The following is a 17910-nucleotide window of genomic DNA, read 5'->3' on the forward strand; positions in this document are numbered from 1 at the left end:
TAATGAAATAAAATAAAGGTCTTTGGCATTAAGGCAGCCAATACTAATTATGAGCGTGGTTCTTGCTTCCTTTACCCACCCCCACCCCCACCTCCACCCCCAGTCACCCCCAGTCACACCAGTCACCCCCAGTTTTGGTAACCCAACAGCCTAGAGGTTTGGACTGTGGGTCACATTTTTTTTTTCTATGAGTATTCATTTAAATATGAACTTTTAACTACTGGGCAGTAATTAATTCTGGATATCAGTAACTGAGTCTTTAAACCCCACAGGAATAGGTAAATCTGTAAGGCAGGAGAATATTTCGCTACTTATCCGAATAACAACTGTATCTTATTATCGCATGTTAATTTCTCATGGGCCAGAAACTTGTAGTAAGTAAATTGGGGGTAGCAGCATTGCCTTTGACTACACTATGGTATTTTGAAATGGAAATGTTACATTGTTAGCCATTCTCTTTACCTTTCACTTGACTTAATTGATGATACTCTAAAATATTTCTATCATTCACGTTTGCCCAGTGCATGAAGCAGGTCTTCACATGGACTCCAGAAGTAAGAGGTGAAAATGGCATTTTCTTTAAAGTGATGAGAAACTGACTGCCCTCTTTTGTCTACTTTGTGTTCCAAAATTATTTTGCCCTGCTGTGTCTGTACATGTCTTGCCTTGTTCAAGGATGTAATTCTAATTTCTTCTGGGAGCTCTAAATTTGGAGCCTATAATATCATGGTGGGTGAGATTCTGGATGCTACTTTTTCTGCCTGTCTTCTATTTATCTGGGTCCAGAACCTGGTGAAGGTAGATTGTCCTTTGTGACGGGTACGTCTGTCTAACCCCCTGGCCATGTTTGGCTGAGTAGCTCCCACCTCACTCAGCATTTGTTTGTGCTTCTGGACCCTTACTCCCAAAAAGCTTTATGGGGCATAGTGGAGTGGTTTCTCTTGTGATTTAAGAAGAAAATAAAATTAGCAAATGGCACATGTGTGCTTTCGTGCCAAGAATCCAAAGACCATGATAAAACGATGCAAGTTATGAGCAGATGTTATGTTCTTTTTTTGAGAAATTTTTGTTTGAGTATAGTTGACGCCAGATGTTATGCTCTTTTTTTTAGAGAGGGAGAGAGGGAGGGGGCTGGGAGGGACAGAAAGGGAGGGTGAGAGAGAATCTTAAGTAGGTTCCACCCTCAGCGCTGGGCATGGAGCCCGGTGGGGGTCTCCGTTCCACAACCCTGAGATCATGACCTGAGCCGAAATCAAGAGTCAGATGCTTATCAGACTGGGCCACCCAGGTGCCCCCCTCCCCCAGATGGTATGTTCTTATCAATGCCTCTACTGTAACATTTTTGTAAAGGAGCAGAAGAGGCACAAATCCCTCCCTCTTCCTTGCTTTACTGACTCCTCTTACACCACCATCCCTCAGAAATCCCATCATCAAGGAGGAGCGTTCAGATGCCCAGAGCCCCTGGACCTGGTGGCTAAGGGTTGGACTTTACAGTGTAATGTGGTGCAGAAAAGACAAAAGACTTGAGTTCAAATCCTGCCTTTGCTGCTTTCTGGCTTGGTGTGCTTGGTTCTGTTACCTGTGTTCTCTGAATATCATAGGTAAATGGGAGTATATTACATTCCTCATAGTGTTCTGAGAATTAAATGAGAGCATGTACATAATAAGTTCCTTGATCCAGGAGAAAGACTTGGAGGGGTAGAGAAATACATAGAAAAAAACCCAGAGGTACCATAGAAGGCCCAGTGTCTACTCCAGTGTGAAATATGCACTCTTGGTGAACCTTGGTTTTCTCATCTGTAAAAAGGACAGTAGTGACTTTCTTATCTGCACCTCCCCCCCCATTGAGTGGATTAACGCTGTGGAGATAATGTGAGGGTATTTGTTACTACTAGGTGTAGATACTCCAAAATGGGATTCATCTCTATAGACCCTAGCCAAGGGAAGGTGTGGCCTGGAAATGTTACTTCTGCAAAGGAGTGCTTCCTTTCTTAGCCAAAATATTCTATTTACGTTAAAAAAAAGACTATTTTAAGGACATTTTTAATGTCCTTTAAAAAAATCTACTTCCAAGTATTCTTTCTTCACTCTATTTAGGTCTTTTACTTCTGTTATTTTTAGAGTTCCAATGGTCACACTGTTAGGGCATCTCAGATCATTTTATTTTTTACTCCGGCATTTTGACTGTTTCTGGTATTAGCCTTTTATTTAATTTATTTTTTACTGCAATATATTTAACAATAATGTTACGTAAGTTTAAGGGATATAATATGTTGATTTGACAGGTAATCTCCTTTTAGCCTGAAGTCAGTAGAACTCATATCTTCTAAGATTTTCTAAGATCTACAATTCCCTCATTATTTGCTTTCAACTTTTCTAAAAGAGATTTCACTTTTTCTCTATCACTTCCTGTCTGTCAGGTTTTGTGATGATGTTGTGATCTAACAGACTTCAAATGGAAGAATAGCACATTTCAGACGTTGTGTGGTAGTATTTTGTTGGTTCCTCAAAGCATCCTTTCACCCACTTGTGAGAGACACCACCCCCCCGGCCTCCTTCTTTGCATCACATCACCCTCCTTTATGTTTACAGTGGTGGCCAACACACCCAGTGGGGATTAGGGGATGCAAGCTGCACACAGACTCTTTTCAGGGGCAGGATGACTGGGGAAGAGAGAAGGTTCAAAGCTGTGCACTGTTCCTCATGTCTTGCAGGCTGTTTTTGTGAAACCTGTGCTGGAGCTGATTTTCCTTCTATACCTCCAATAGCCCTTCCTTCTGTGGTGCTGCTGTTTGTTCTAGAATGTTGATGGGTATATTAGAAATGATGGGTGTGAGTGATAATGTGGGGGTGGGTAGAATGGATCAGCCGGTGGTGGCCACAAGAGGAAAAGGGCTTTGAAACCTGCTTGAGATCAGCCTAACCTTCTAGAAAATCTTGTACAGAACAAGCAGAGTTTTGGGAGGGCAGAGGAGCAGTGAGAGTGTGGTTGTTTTTATTCCGTTTATTATTTGAAAACAATTTATTCCAATTAGAAACATAAATTTCTATACCCCTTATGTTCATTTTCTCATTTTCTCCTCCATGATTTAGGTTCACGGTGATGCATCTTTCTGTGGTCAGGGGATTGTTCCTGAAACATTTACGCTGTCTAATCTCCCACATTTCAGAATTGGTGGGAGTGTCCATCTGATTGTCAATAACCAGCTGGGTTACACCACTCCTGCAGAAAGAGGAAGGTCTTCCTTATACTGCAGTGATATCGGTACGTGACACAGGGAGGCGGCCCTAGAGAAACATCTAGTTCACTTGGAAGAGTGAATCTCGCTGGTTATCCCATTTTAAATTTTGGATCGGATATGGTCAGTAATTACCAACAGTGTTATTAATATTCCTTTAAAAGTCTTGAGTGTGGGGGCACCTGGGTGGCTCAGTCGTTAAGCGTCTGCCTTCCGCTCAGGTCATGACCCCGGGGTCCTGGGATCGAGCCCCGCATGGGGCTCCCTGCTAGGTGGGGAGCCTGCTTCTCCCTCTCCCTGCTGCTCCCCCTGCTTGTGTTCCCTCTCTCTCTCTCTCTGACAAATAAATAAATAAAATCTTAAAAAAAAAAAAAAAGTCTGAGTGTGATCTTTGAATCCAAGGAAGTAAGACAAGAGCAGAACCGAGAGTGTGCCATCTCAAATTGTCCAAGTATCCAGTTGAATGATCTGGTGAAAACCAAAGATCAATATAGTTGGTAGAACACCAGGGTACTCGTCTTAGGAGATTCAGACCTGGCGTACCCAAAACCCTAGTCAAGAAGGATATATTCAATCAGTGAATTTGGCAAGTGGTCTTGGTTAGAAATCAGATGTGAGGAAGCAAAGTTGACTCATTTTACCCTGGAAATTGGACAGAATTAAGAGAAAGGCAGGGCTTTTTTACCCATCATCCAGTTCATGAGTTACAAAAACTCTTAGGTGGTAGGAATTATTCCATTTTTGCACCCAGACCCTGGCCTGGATGCCTTTTGGGGCTATCTATGTGAATTTTCTTTTAAAGTTCATTTATTCTTTTTTTTTTTTTTAAGATTTTATTTATTTATTTATTTGACAGAGAGAGACACAGTGAGAGAGGGAACACAAGCAGGGACAGAGGGAGAGGGAGAAGCCAACTTCCCACGGAGCAGGGAGCCCAATGTGGGGCTCGATTCCAGGACCCTGGGATCATGATCCGAGCTGAAGGCAGGCGCTTAACGACTGAGCCACCCAGGCGCCCCTAAAGTTCATTTATTCTTTTTTTTTTTTTAAAGATTTTATTTATTTATTTGACAGAGAGAGACACAGCGAGAGAGGGAACACAAGCAGGGGGAGTGGGAGAGGGAGTAGCAGGCTTCCCACCGAGCAGGGAGCCCGATATGGGGCTCGATCCCAGGACCCCGGGATCATGACCTGAGCCGAAGGCAGACGCTTCACGACTGAGCCACCCAGGCACCCCAAGTTCATTTATTCTTAAGTAATCTCTATACCCAGTGTGAGGCTCGAACTCAGGACCCCAAGATCAAGAGTCCCTTGCTCCTCCGACTGAGCCAGCCAGAGGTCCCTATGAATTTTTTGTGATTAGTTTGATAGAGATACTGGGAACACATTCTAGGACTTCTCTTTGTTAACTCATGCAACCTTTACAACATTGCTAAGAGGTAGGAGCTATTATCTCAGTTTTATAGATAAGAAGACTGAGATTTATAACTTTACCAAGGTCACAGAGTAAGTTGCAGAGCTGGGACATGACCCCTTTCCTGTCAGCTGGACTCCAAAGTATGGGTTCTTAACAAACCAGCCAAATCACCTCTGAGTATGTGGGCTGCCTCCCCACACAGGCAACAGGACTTGGAGGTGGGCTAATGTCGTTTGGGGATAGCTGGCTGGTTTCATCTGTCTTCTCTGTTTCAGGGAAGCTTGTGGGCTGCGCCATCATCCATGTCAATGGAGACAGCCCAGAGGAAGTGGTCCGTGCCACACAGCTGGCTTTTGAATACCAGCGCCATTTCCGGAAGGATGTGATTGTTGATTTGTTATGCTACAGGCAGTGGGGCCACAACGAGCTTGACGAGCCCTTCTTCACCAACCCAGTCATGTACAGAATCATCAGGTACAATTTTAAACCTCCTTTGAAGATCCCCTCGTCCCCATAGTGCTCACATTATTTTTACTATTTTTATTAGACACTCTGAGGTAGGGTGACCAACTCCCTGGGTTGCCGGGTACACAGAACTTCCAGTGCTAAAACTGGGACAGTCCTGAGCAAACTGGGATGGTCACCCTATGGGTCCCAGGAAAGCTCCCCATATTCTTCAACCTCTACTCGTTTGCTCATGGAATAAACAAAGGCAATTTACCAACCCCACTTGGCAGATGGGAAACTGAAGTAGGAGGACTTGGGCAGAGCCTGTAGCCTGAAGCTACTTAGTATACCATCGACAGGACCAGAAGCAGATCCTCCATGATTCACTTGGTGCCTCGGCAAGAGGTAATATGATGGATTATAAGGAATCTTGAGAACCATGCCATCCAATATGGAGGCCACTACCATACGTGGCTACTGAACACTTGAAATGTGGCCAGTCCTGCTGGAGAGGGGCTGTAAGTGTAATATACACACCAGATTCCAAAGACTTCATCTGACAAGAAAAATGTAAACTACCTCAATAGTTATTTTTATGTTGATAAAGTATTGAAGTGACCATATTCTGCATATATTGGGTTAAATAAATATGTTATTAAAATTAATTCCACCTATTTTTTTAAGCCTTTTCTAATGTGACCACTAAGAAATTTTTAATTACACATTGGCTCATACTACATTTCTGCTGGACAGCACTGGGATAGAAGAGTAATGTGACAGAGGAACGTGTTACTTTGGAATTTTTTTTTTTTTGATACTAGAGAGTACAACAGAGCCCCTTCCCCACCTTATTTTTTCATAGGTATAAATGAAAGCAGAGGAATAAATTGAGTGACATTTTACAGGTCTTTCTGGTCATAGGTAGCAGACTGCTCTCGGAAGAACAAGGCTGGGTTCTCTGTCTAGCTTTGAATGTAGATGCTGAGTGGCTTGGTGTGGCTCAGGGCCCCATTAAAAAAAATCTATCTGGTCTACCTCTCACTTTTGTCAGGACTAAATACGATAAAGTATGTGAGCAAACTTTGTAGTTTAAAGTATTACGTGAACATAGAGTGGCATTATTACTGTTGTAAAACTGAGATACTGATTATTATAGTTACTGGATTATTAAAGCCACCGGAAACAGATGTTGGTGACGTTGAGTTCAATACTTTTTGAAATAAAGGGGTAGACAACGTAGATCAGTCTTATAAGTAACTGTCCAGAATGTACCAATTCATAGAGAAACTCTACTAATTATTTCTACCTTGATGTAGCTGAAAGCTTATAAAGAGGAATTTGTTTTTTTCTTGCTTACTTGCAAGAGGTTGTTACTCCCCATTGCCTTAAACAAAAAATAAGGTATTGGAGTGAAAGTTACATAACATAAAATGGATCATTTTAAAATGAACAATTCAGAGGCATCTAGTACACTCAACAATGTTGTGCAACCACCCCCGCTGTCTAGTTCCAGAACGTGCCCTGTGTGCCTTCTTATGGTGATGATGCCCTGTGATACCTTTGACAATGACTGTGTCTGTCATTCTTCAATTGTTGCAAATCAGATGGACTTTTGTCCCCTGTTTCCTGGACAGAGCCCGAAAGAGCATCCCGGACACCTATGCAGAACACCTGATTGCCAACGGACTCATGACCCAGGAAGAGGTGTCGGAAATCAAATCCTCCTACTTCTCGAAGTTAAATAACCATTTAACCAACATGGCACAGTATAGCCCCCTGGCCACCAACCTGCAGGCCCACTGGCAGGGCCTGGTCCAGCCGCCAGCCTGCATTAGCACCTGGGACACGGGTGTGCCCCTCGACCTCCTGCGGTTTATTGGCGGGAAGTCTGTGGCGGTGCCAGAGGACCTCCAGATGCACAGTCACCTTCTGAAGATGTACGTTCAGGTAGGGAGCCTCACGATTTCCAGTGACTGTCTCGTGCAGCACAGAAATCGGCACTGATCTGGTCTTTTCGGTTGGCTAACGAATTTGAGAGTTACTGATTGTGGGTCGCCAGGTTCTGGGAGCCCATCCTGGTGAACTCCGATTTGTCCCCTTCTCCTTTTTTCTTTCTTCTTCCCTTCCTACACACACATGGTTTGGTCCTGAGAGTCATTGCAGATTTGGTCTACTTCTCATTTCCCTCCATTTATTTATTTATTCATACATGTTTAATACATCACATGCATGTGGACTGAGTGCCCATTATCATAGATACGGCGGCACAGGAATGCCTGTTTTGATTTTTCTGACCAGTGAACAGAAAACACTTTCATTTTGGGGGGTAGCTTAAATAAAAATGAATAGAAGTCAACACGCATACCCCAAAGGCGACTGTTTAGACCCTTACGCAGGTCTCAGGTTTACATATTGTCTCAGGTTAAATACGGATTGAAGTCTTGGTTTGCCTGCGCCTTGGAGTTTCCTAGAACGTGGGACTCGCCATGCTGAAAGTCGGGGAGCAAGGAGCCAAAGGCCTTTGCCTTTCTTAAACTTGAATGGAGGCACTGTCCTCTGGATGATTTTTGTAATCCTAATTTCCTTTTTAGGTTACTATTGTCTGTAAAGAGACTTTATTTTTTAAGATTTATTTATTTGAGGTGGGAGGGGAGGGGAAGAGGGAGAGAATGTCCAAGGAGACTCCCGCTGAGCAGGGAGCCCCTCGAGGGGCTCGATCTCATGACCCATGAGATCATAGCCTGAGCCAAATCCAAAAGTTGGATGCTTAACCGACTGAGCCACCCAGGCGCCCCAGGCATAGAGACTCTTAAAACAATCTATGTACTTACCATCCAGCTGAAGAATTAGAATATTAGACATAGTTTCCCTCGTGCCCTCCCTGGCACCATCTCCTCTCCTTCATGCACAGGTTAACCACTAACCGAAGCGCCTGCTTGTTTTGCCTGGTTGAAAACCTAGAACTGCTATCATCCTCTTACGTTTCCTTCTGCACTTACTCTTTTACTTAACATTGTGCTTTTGATACTTACTGTTGTTGCATTACATTTTTTGGACTCAGTGTGAAAAAGGGGGTAGACTCTTAAAAGTGTCTTTTTTTTTTTTCCTCCCCTTCCATTTTTTGCAGTCCAGACTGGAGAAAGTGATGGATGGAACAAAGTTAGACTGGGCCACGGCAGAAGCTCTTGCCTTGGGCTCATTACTTGCTCAGGGTAAGAAGTTTCTGGTTAGCTGCACAGCTGGTAGGGAGTGCTTTGTATGACATTTGTTATATGTGACCCCTGAGGTTTTGAATTAGAACTATCTCCTGTCATTTTCATCGACTAGAGAGGTTCTAAACTTTTCGACAATATAATTTGATCTTAGTATAAGTCATGTTGGTAACCTTCATCAGAGAATAAATGGCAGAACGTTTCTTGCTGGGAAACCAAAGGGCTCTGTGCCGGATGAGTTGGAAAGATATTTTCCTCTAAAGATTGTAGAGTGGCTGATGACTCTCCACTCTTGTATATTCTCACCTTACACAGACTTTTGAATATAGGAGAGGTTTATTTTAATAAGGATAATCTCTTTGCTAAGGAAAATTTTCAGGATGAGCTGATGTGTAAGAATTCAGAGTCACCATGCCTTGTTAATACTTAAGTTATTCATGGGAATCTGGATTTTTCTTTTTTCCTACCTGTTTGCTTAAGGTTTTGATGTGCGTCTGAGTGGGCAAGATGTTGGCCGTGGAACTTTTAGTCAGAGGCACGCAATGGTTGTTTGCCAGAAGACCGATGACACCTATATCCCTCTGAACCATATGGACCCTAATCAGAAGGGGTTTCTAGAGGTAGAATGTCTTTTTAATTTATTGCAAAACCCAGGTGCCAATAATTATAGTTACAGGATTCTTAAAGCAACTAGAAGCAGATGTTAGCAACTTTGAGTTCAATTTTTTTTTAAATTAGTATAATTAACATGGTGTTATATTAGTTTCAGATATACAATATAGTGATTCAACATTTCCATACATCACCTGGTGTACTCTTAATCCCTTCATGTATTTCACCCATCCCCCCCATCCCTCCATCCCTCCATCCCCCCATCTACCTATCCCCACCTCCCCTCTGGTCATGACCAGTTTGTTCTCTGAGTCTGGTTTGTTGTCTCTTTTTCTTTTCATTCATTTTGTTCATTTCTTAAATTCCATACATGAGTGAAGTCATATGGTATTTATCTTTTTCTGACTGACTTATTTCACCTAGCATTATACCATCTAGATATTACTCAGCCATAAAAAAAAATGAAATCTTGCCATTAGCAACATGGGTTCAATCCTTTTTGAAATAAAGGGTGCTGAATGGGTGGAGAATGGAGATCTATACACTTGGGATGGAAGGAGCATACTAGTGAGTAGACTAGAGCTGTTACTCCATCTACTTATCTGTAGTCTTGTAAATGTCAGAAGGATGTTCATTTTGTCAATCCAGAAGTGACGTTGTAAACTGTGTGTTGCTGAATTCATTAAAGGAAGCCAAAGATGTGGATAATAAGTCAGCATTTCTTGCCTATTAAAAAAAATAAAAAAGCCCTAGAGCACTTGGTTGGCTCAGTCAGTAGAGCGTGAAACTCTTGATCTTTGGGTCATGTGTTCAAGCACCATAGTGGGCATAGAGCTTATTTTTTAAAAAATGCCCAGCTTTCTCAAGGTTACCTTATTTTCTAAGGTTTAGTGGGCTTGACAAATATATCTATTACCGTATACTTCTATGTGCTAGTCACTGAGCTCTAGTCATTAGAGTCAAAGGCAGGGGCTGGGTCTTTTCATTTTTATCTCTCTAATAGCGAGCGTAGTGCTGGGCACATGATGTTTGTTAAATTAACCTTCAAGGTATGCTTAGTGTCATGTAATCTTTCTTCCTATTCTAGTCATTTGTTTGAGTATAATCTTGAGTTTACTGATACTCAATATTTAAACAAATTAGCTTGTCAAAAGCAAGATTCCAGAACAATTACTTAAAAGGACATGAAGCTCATCTTTTCTTTGCATTAGTCTGAAATCTACCCCGGATCAAGTCAGATTGGGGATCTAGATACTGAAATGTGAAGTATCCTGCCACCCCCATGTCCTTCTCTGAATTGTGACTTGATACATAGTATCAGTTCATTTTGACTATTACTATTTAGAAAGCCCCAAGTAAATGCCTTGCATCTATTAAGAGGATGCTGTCAAAGATTTCATTAATTATCTAATAGCATGTCCTTTATATGAAGACCCTGGGAGGAACTCCTTGCTCGTGGTCCTGAGAGTGGTTGCAGCTCACTGAGCAGTGGTTTGTCTTGTATATGCACCGTGAGTTCTGCAACCGTGTGGCATTCCCCAGTCAGCACTGGCTCCCAGGAAGGGGTGAAGGCCATGGTACCCTTGGTGTCTGTAGGTCACCAGGTTGTCTGTCCCCTCTGTTCTGTGTCTCAATCTTTATCTTTTTTCTACTTACATTTACATTATCACATTGTATATTATGTATATCATGAGCCACCTCAAGTGCATTTCGGAATAAATAAAAGCATTAATAAATCCAAGACATGAAGGTAGATATGCGTATACAAGTTTATAAAGTACATTGAATGTATAGGTGAAGGTGCAGCAAGTCTACTTGGGAAATCAGGAGAAGCTTGGGAGAGGAAGGCAGATTTGAGCTGGGGCTGGTGGGACATGAGGAGTTGCCTAGTCTGATGCATGCAGGGAGGACATTCCAGGTGGGCACAATCGTACACACAAAACCTGTGAAGTGAGAGGACAGGAACTCCAAATAGCTTCATGTGACTGGAGATTCAGCTGCAAAGTGGGTACAGGGGCAAGGAAGAGGAGACTGGCCAGACTCCCCACATTGTGAAAGACTTGGAATGCAACGGAAGCTGGAAACCTTGGAGGAATTTTGAACAGGTGATCAGGTTTTTGTATCAGAAAGAGCCCTCCTGATGGTACTTGGGAAGCTGAAGATGGATGAGAATTTTGGACAGTTTCTCTGTCCCAGCTTTACTGAGGTAAGGACAATTTCTAAGGAGGCTTCTCAGTTGTCTAGGCAGAAAATCGCAGGGACCTGAATTAGGGCAGTAGCAGTGCAGACGGAATATGGGGCAGATTTGAGAAGAGCTATAGGACTTAGTGGTAGATGTAGGGAGTGGAGAAGAAAGACTAGTCTTGCTTATCTCCTGCTTCCTGACTCGGACATTTGCTATATGATGGTGGCATTCACCGAAATATAGAGTAAAGAGAGGGAACGGGTTTGGTAAGGAAAGATGATGGATTCAGTTTTGGACATTTGCCTTTGAGGTGGCTGAAGAACATAGAAGTTTTTGTCCATTACAGAAAGGCAATTAGATACGTATGTCTGGAGTTAAAGAAGGAATCTAGTCTTGAGATACACGTTTGGACATCATCAGGGTGTAGAAATGTTTGAAACCACAGGGTGGGATTATCTCCCTGGGAGAGAGCAGAACAGGAAGAGGGCCAAGGGATAGGGTCTTGGGAAAAACAGTTTTTAAGGTGCTGGCAGAGAAAAAGTATTTCCCAAAAGAGCATTCAGAAAGGCAGGAGGAGAACTGGGAGTCGCTGTGTCATGAACTGAAGGAGGGAGAAGTCATAGATGAGAAAGAACAGCATGGCCATTGGATTTAGCAACTGGAAGGTCAAGGGTCGACCTCACATAGAGCTGTTTTCATGGAGCGGTGAGAACAGAAGCTGGATTGCACTAGCTTGATGGGTAAACAGGAGTTACAGAACTGGAGACAAGTGGATTAGATAATTCTTCTAGAAGCTTAACTGTGAAAGGAAGCTACAGCTGTAGAGCATGGGTCAGGGGAATGTTTCTCGTTGCATTTTTGAGCTATTGATTTCTATCTGCTGTGAGGGGAAAGCCAGTGAGGAGGGGTTCAGAAAACAGGCATTAGGTGATGAAGCTTGTGAAGAAGCAGAAAGGAAGAATGGATTTAGAACATGGGTGGGTATATCAGCTTCAGGTACGAAGACAGATGAGGAGGTGAGGACAGACAGAAGGTGTGGGTTCCAGTCTAAACCCCATTTACAATGCACTCGGGAATCTGAGAAATGTAGCTGTCTTCTAAAATTAATGTAACATACAAATTATAACTGAAATCAAAAGAGAAATCAGAAAAGACAAATTATACACAATCCTAACCATGGTAATAAATCATCTATTTTTATTTTTCTATATTGTCATTGAGTAACTTAACCATATAAATCACAAATTTTTATACTTGTAGTCATAGTGGAGATGTAGTTTTTTCACAGAGTTTTTTGTTTGTTTTGTTTTGTTTTTAGAGAGATAGTGTGCACATCTGCCCTCTCAGGGTAAGGGGCAGAGGGAGAGGGACAGAGATAATCTCAAGCAGACTCCCTGTTAGGCGCGGAGCCTGGCCCGGGGCTAGATCTTACGACCCTGAGATCATGAGCTGAGCTGAAACCAAGAGTAGGACGCTTAACTGACTGAGCCTCCTAGGCACCTCAAGAGTTTTTTTATAAATAAAAGATTTATTGAGATACAACTTTTTGAATTCAGTCTTTCAATGTATACAATTCAGTGGTTTTTAGTATATTCACAGAGCGCTGCAAATATCACCACTATCTAGTCTCGGAACATTTTCATCACCCCCAGAAAGAAATCCCATACCCAGGAGGAGTCTCCCCATGCCTTCCTCCACTCTGCCGCTGACAACCGTTAATCTACTTTCTCTTTCTATTGATTTGCCTATTTTGGACTTTTCGTACAGACAGAATCGTATAAATAAGCAGCCTTTTGTGACTGGCTTCTTAGCATCATGTTTTCAGGGCTCATCCAAGTGGTACCTGTCACTACCTCATTCCTTTTTATTGCCAGCTAATATTCTATAAATACATGACTTACAAATATCTTTTAGAAACATTTTGAAACAAAGACGAAATTGCAAAAAAGTTCGATGTACAATACAAAAGGAACTCTTTCTCCTTCTGAAACATTTGAGACACCAAGTTGGAAATACCAGGTTGCTCACCTCCTGCCCTGAATGCATGTTTCCGCAAACAAGGACCTTTTCCTCCACCACGCAGTACAACCATCCATGTCAGGAAATGAACCTTGAAATGTGACTACCATCTCATCCTCCAACCCCATTCAGAATCATGTTGTGTTTATTTCTATTTATTTTTTATTTTATCTTTTTTTTAAAGATTTTATTTATTTATTTGACAGAGAGAGACACAGTGAGAGAGGGAACACGAGCAGGGGGAATGGGAGAGGGAGAAGCAGGCTTCCCTCTGAGCAAGAAGCCCGATGCAGGGCTCGATCCCAGGACCCTGGGATCACGACCCGAGCTGAAGGCAGACGTTTAATGACTGAGCCACCCAGGCACCCCTCTTTTTTTTTTTTTTTGATTGAAGTAGAGTGATGCACAATGTTGTATTAGTTTCAGGTGTACAACACCATGATGTGCTCACAAGTCTAGCTACCATCTGTCACCTTACGCTGTTCCACTACCATTGACAATATTCCCTGTGCTGTACCTTTCACCCCGTGACTTATTCATTCCATCACTGGAAGCCTGGACTTCCCAGTCTCTCTTCCATCCACTTTGCCCATCCCCCCCCTCCCCTGGCGATCACCAATTCGTTCTCTGTATTTATGGGTCTGTTTCTGCTTTTGTTTGTTTTTTCGTTTCTCTTGTTTTTTTAGATTCCACATACAAATGAAATCATATGGTATTTGTCTTTCTCTGTGTGACTTATTTCACTTAGCATGGTACCCTTAGATCCACTCATGTTATCCTCTGAGTAGAATTGTGTTGCATTTAATTGTCCTGTCTTTTTTGCCTCCTCAGAGATCTAATTTTATGTTCTGTTTTTCTTTTTTATCTTAACATGTCGTGATGGTTCTTTTGCTTTATTGTGCAGATAGGATATTAGAATAGTGGATTCTAACCAAAGGTAGGCTTACTTTTGGTAACTTCCCCCGACTTTGTTTTGTGATACATTTTTTTAAAGCTTGTATGACACAGTTTTACTCTCAGCAATAAAGATAGGTTATCTGAGAAGTTAATTTTGTTTATCATTTTAAAAATTTTTAAATAACTTTTTATTTTTTATTTTTTTAAGTAGGCCCCAATATGGGGCTTGAACTCACAACCCTGAACTCAAGACCCAAGCTGAGATTAAGAGTTGGATGCTTAACCAACTGAGCCACCCAGGCACCCCTAATTTTGCTTATCTTTAAAGAAAATCATTAATGCCCATATTCCATTCTTTCCCCTCCTTCTCTCTTTGTGCCAACGTTCCCCAAATGCGTCATTCACAGAGAGCAGATCTCCTTTCTCAAAGAAATGCGGAGATGAAAGGAAAGAAAGCTCCCCTCTGTGCCCCTCCTCCCTTTTGAGAGGTTTGTGATGCTTTACTGATTCTTGTCTCACCTTTCCTTGCATGACAGTGTTTCTGTTCTCTTCCTTTGCATCAGGTCAGCAACAGCCCGTTGTCAGAAGAAGCTGTCCTGGGGTTTGAATATGGAATGAGCATTGAAAGCCCCAAGTTACTGCCCCTCTGGGAGGCTCAGTTTGGTGATTTCTTCAATGGTGCTCAGATCATTTTTGACACGTTCATCTCTGGAGGTTGGTGTTGGCATGTGCATGTGGGGCACAGCCTTAGCCCCTTGGGGACAAATGAATGGACAGGGCCATAGCTGCTTATGAGATGCTGTAGCACAGCCCCTCAGGAGAGTTTGGGGGCTGCCCTGCCATCTTTTGGGGCCTGGCAGCTATGGGATGGTTAACGAACGCTGCCAGAGGGCTGGGGGCCACTCTGACTGTAGGCAGCACCTTCTCCAGGGGAGTGTGCTTGGCTGTAGGGAGCAGGGCATGTACCCACCAGCTCCTAGGCAATGGACTTTCGGGTCTGCGCTTGGGGCATGTTGAGCAGCTGTGACATGAATACCAAGCACGCAATGGAGACATTAGTGAGGATTTGTGGTCAGCGAATGGCGGCCTTGAAAATCCATTTCCCTCAACCCAGGGATATTCAAGTATCTGAAAGCTGGTAGTTGTGCATCTTTATTGTTTTTAATCATCATTTACAAAAGCAGAACCTGCTTATTGTAAAATTCAAAGGTACGTAGTAAAGTACAAGTGTGAGTCCCTGTCACCCCATTCTCTGGGGGAACCACGCTTGGAATTTGTACACTTCAGGCCTCCCTTTGCTGTGTTTCTCTGTAACCTTGTACTTGTAAGGAAGGAAAAGTGCCAGGATGCCTGGGTGGCTCAGTCGGTTAAGTGTCTGCCTTCAGCTCAGGTCATGATCCCAGGGTCCTGGGATCGAGTCCTGCATCGGGCTCCCTGCTCAGTGGGGAGCCTGCTTCTCCTTCTGCCTGCCGCTCTCCCTGCTTGTGCTCTCTCTCTCACACTTGCTCTTTCTGACAAATAAATAAATAAGAACTTAAAAAAAAAAAAGGGAAGAAAAGTGCCTTGAGGAGACTGGGCTTTGACATGTCTCCAGAGGCTGTCCTCAAGTGCCTGCTCCCTCAGGCTGAGGACGGTGACCTGTGTTGTAAGTGGTGCCATGAGGAAAGGCAAGAGCCACCTGGAATCAGAGACACATGCTGTCCTTGAAACTGGGACATTCCCCTTTTAATTTGTCTTCATCTGCTAAAGCCCGTTCAGTGAACATGTCCTGTAGGGTTTCTGCCAGTAGGGTGGATATTTTCCTCTGAAGCATGTAACACTGCTGGAAAGTGCATGGAATGGAAATGATTTTAGGGGATCAGACAGCAAACTCAATTTGTTTCACTACCCAAGTCACATCAGGCTGTTCTGTTCCTGCTTCAGAGAGTTCTTACTCCCTGTCATGTGGTTTTCCAGGGGAGGCCAAGTGGCTCCTACAGAGTGGCATCGTTATTCTCCTTCCCCACGGGTACGATGGGGCTGGACCCGACCACTCCTCTTGCCGCATAGAGCGGTTCCTGCAGGTATGTCCCATGCCTTCTGGATTCCAAGAAATGCTTCCTGCTTCCGAGGTGCTTTGAAATAGAGCTACCTCCTGTAGATACTTCATGCACACCTCAAACTGTAACACCTTGGAGTATTTGAGACACAGATTTAATGCAACGTCAATATTCCTTATCAGCGTGATATCTGGGTACACCAGCGTCGTGGTTTTATGGCCATTAAAGTGGTTCTTGTATGGCAAAGGTCGGGGTTCCCAAACCAGGCTGATCATCAGAATCACCTGTGGAGCTTTTTGTAAATAGAGATACAGGGACCAACACCAGATCAGATTCTTCGGGGTGGGGCCTAGGAATCTGTATTTTTACCTAAAATTTTTTTCAAGTAGTGATAGTATTTTTATAAAATGATTCATGATCATTAAAAAAAAAACTTAAGTAACCACCCAGAAATATCCACAGTTATTCGTTGGTAAGGATCATTAACCTACGTCTTTTTATGCATATGGCTTCCTAATATTTTATTATGAAAATTTTCAAACATACAGAAAAGTTGTAAGATTTTCCAGTGAACATTCATATGCCGACCCCTTAGATTCTACCATTAGTATTTTATTATACTACACTTGTTTTATCACATCTACTCATTATCATCCTTCTATCTATAAACCTGTAGTATCTTCTGATGTATTTCAGAGTAAATGGAGATACCTGTACACATCACCTTAGTATGTGAATATCATTAGTGATTTTGGCATATGTGCAGATAAAACATACAACTAGATGACAGATCAGTAGAAAGGTAGATAGAACAGTAGATAGACAGATGGACAATTATATTGATAGGTAAAAATACAGAAAAATGATTTTATAAAAATTAGAATACAGAAATAAATTGCAGGCAAATTAAAGACTATGTGTGATGCAAACACAAAACTACAGTTTGGGGAAGAAATACAGGATCCATACATATCTATGCAGAAGATGCGGTTTGGGAGTTATCAGTATACAGATGTCTTTCCCTTAGGACAGCCCAGGTCATTATGATTGAATGCGATAACCTGAACATTTGCTCCTTTCTTCCATTTCTCCCTCAGATGTGTGACAGTGTTGAAGAGGGGGTAGATGGAGACACAGTGAACATGTTTGTGGTGCACCCGACTACTCCTGCACAGTATTTCCACTTGCTCAGGAGACAGATGGTCCGGAACTTCCGAAAACCCCTCATCGTTGCTTCTCCGAAGATGTTACTCAGGTTCCCTGTAAGTAGAAAAAGCTAGTTAGGAAGCTTTTCTCCTTTTGTCATTTTTAAAAATTTTTATTTAGGGGCACCTGGGTGGCCCAGTCGTTGAGCATCTGCCTTCGGCTCAGGTCATGATCCCAGGGTCCTGGGATCGAGCCCTGCATTAGGCTCCCTGCTCAGCAGGAAGCCTGCTTCTCCCTCTCCCACTCCCCCTGCTTGTGTTCCCTCTCTTGCTGTGTCTCTCTCTGTCAAATAAATAAATAAAATCTTTAAAAAAATAAAAAATAAAAATAAATAAAAATTTTTATTTAAATTCAAGTTTGTTAACATATGATGCATTATTAGTTTCAGGGGTAGTTTCAGTGACTCATCAGTTGCATAGAACACCCAGTGCTCATCACATCACGTGCCTTCCTTAATGCCCATCACCCAGTTACCCCATCCCCCTACCCCCCTCCCCTCCAGCAACCCTCAGTTTGTTTCCTGCAGTTAAGAGTCTCTTATGGTTGGTTTCTCTCTCTTATTTTCATCTTATTTTATTTTTCCTTCCTGTCCCCTATGTTCATCTGTTTTGTTTCTTAAATTCCACATATGAGTGAA

At 42.6% G+C, this 17910-nt stretch overlaps 1 protein-coding gene across 5 annotated transcripts in view; it reads left to right on the forward strand.

Moving 5' to 3' along the window:
- DHTKD1 (dehydrogenase E1 and transketolase domain containing 1) overlaps positions 1-17910 on the forward strand; it is a 50084-nt gene that overhangs the window by 21887 nt on the left and 10287 nt on the right. For 4 of the 5 annotated variants that reach the window (XR_014145467.1, XM_081820581.1, XM_081820584.1 and 1 more), the window contains 8 exons: positions 3094-3265; positions 4932-5130; positions 6738-7050; positions 8231-8315; positions 8796-8935; positions 14592-14742; positions 15985-16091; positions 17165-17329. Coding sequence is in view for 4 of the 5 variants with exons in the window: in XM_081820581.1 (XP_081676707.1) it covers positions 3094-3265; positions 4932-5130; positions 6738-7050; positions 8231-8315; positions 8796-8935; positions 14592-14742; positions 15985-16091; positions 17165-17329 (1332 nt within the window). In the remaining variant the exon portion in view is untranslated. The remainder of the gene's footprint in view (positions 1-3093; positions 3266-4931; positions 5131-6737; positions 7051-8230; positions 8316-8795; positions 8936-14591; positions 14743-15984; positions 16092-17164; positions 17330-17910) is intronic. The other variant, XM_081820582.1, reaches the window with a different exon arrangement.

Source organism: Leptonychotes weddellii, chromosome 5 (genome assembly GCF_054177405.1).
Source record: "Leptonychotes weddellii isolate Sample4059 chromosome 5, ASM5417740v2, whole genome shotgun sequence".
In the NCBI taxonomy this organism is placed as follows: Eukaryota; Metazoa; Chordata; class Mammalia; order Carnivora; family Phocidae; genus Leptonychotes; species Leptonychotes weddellii.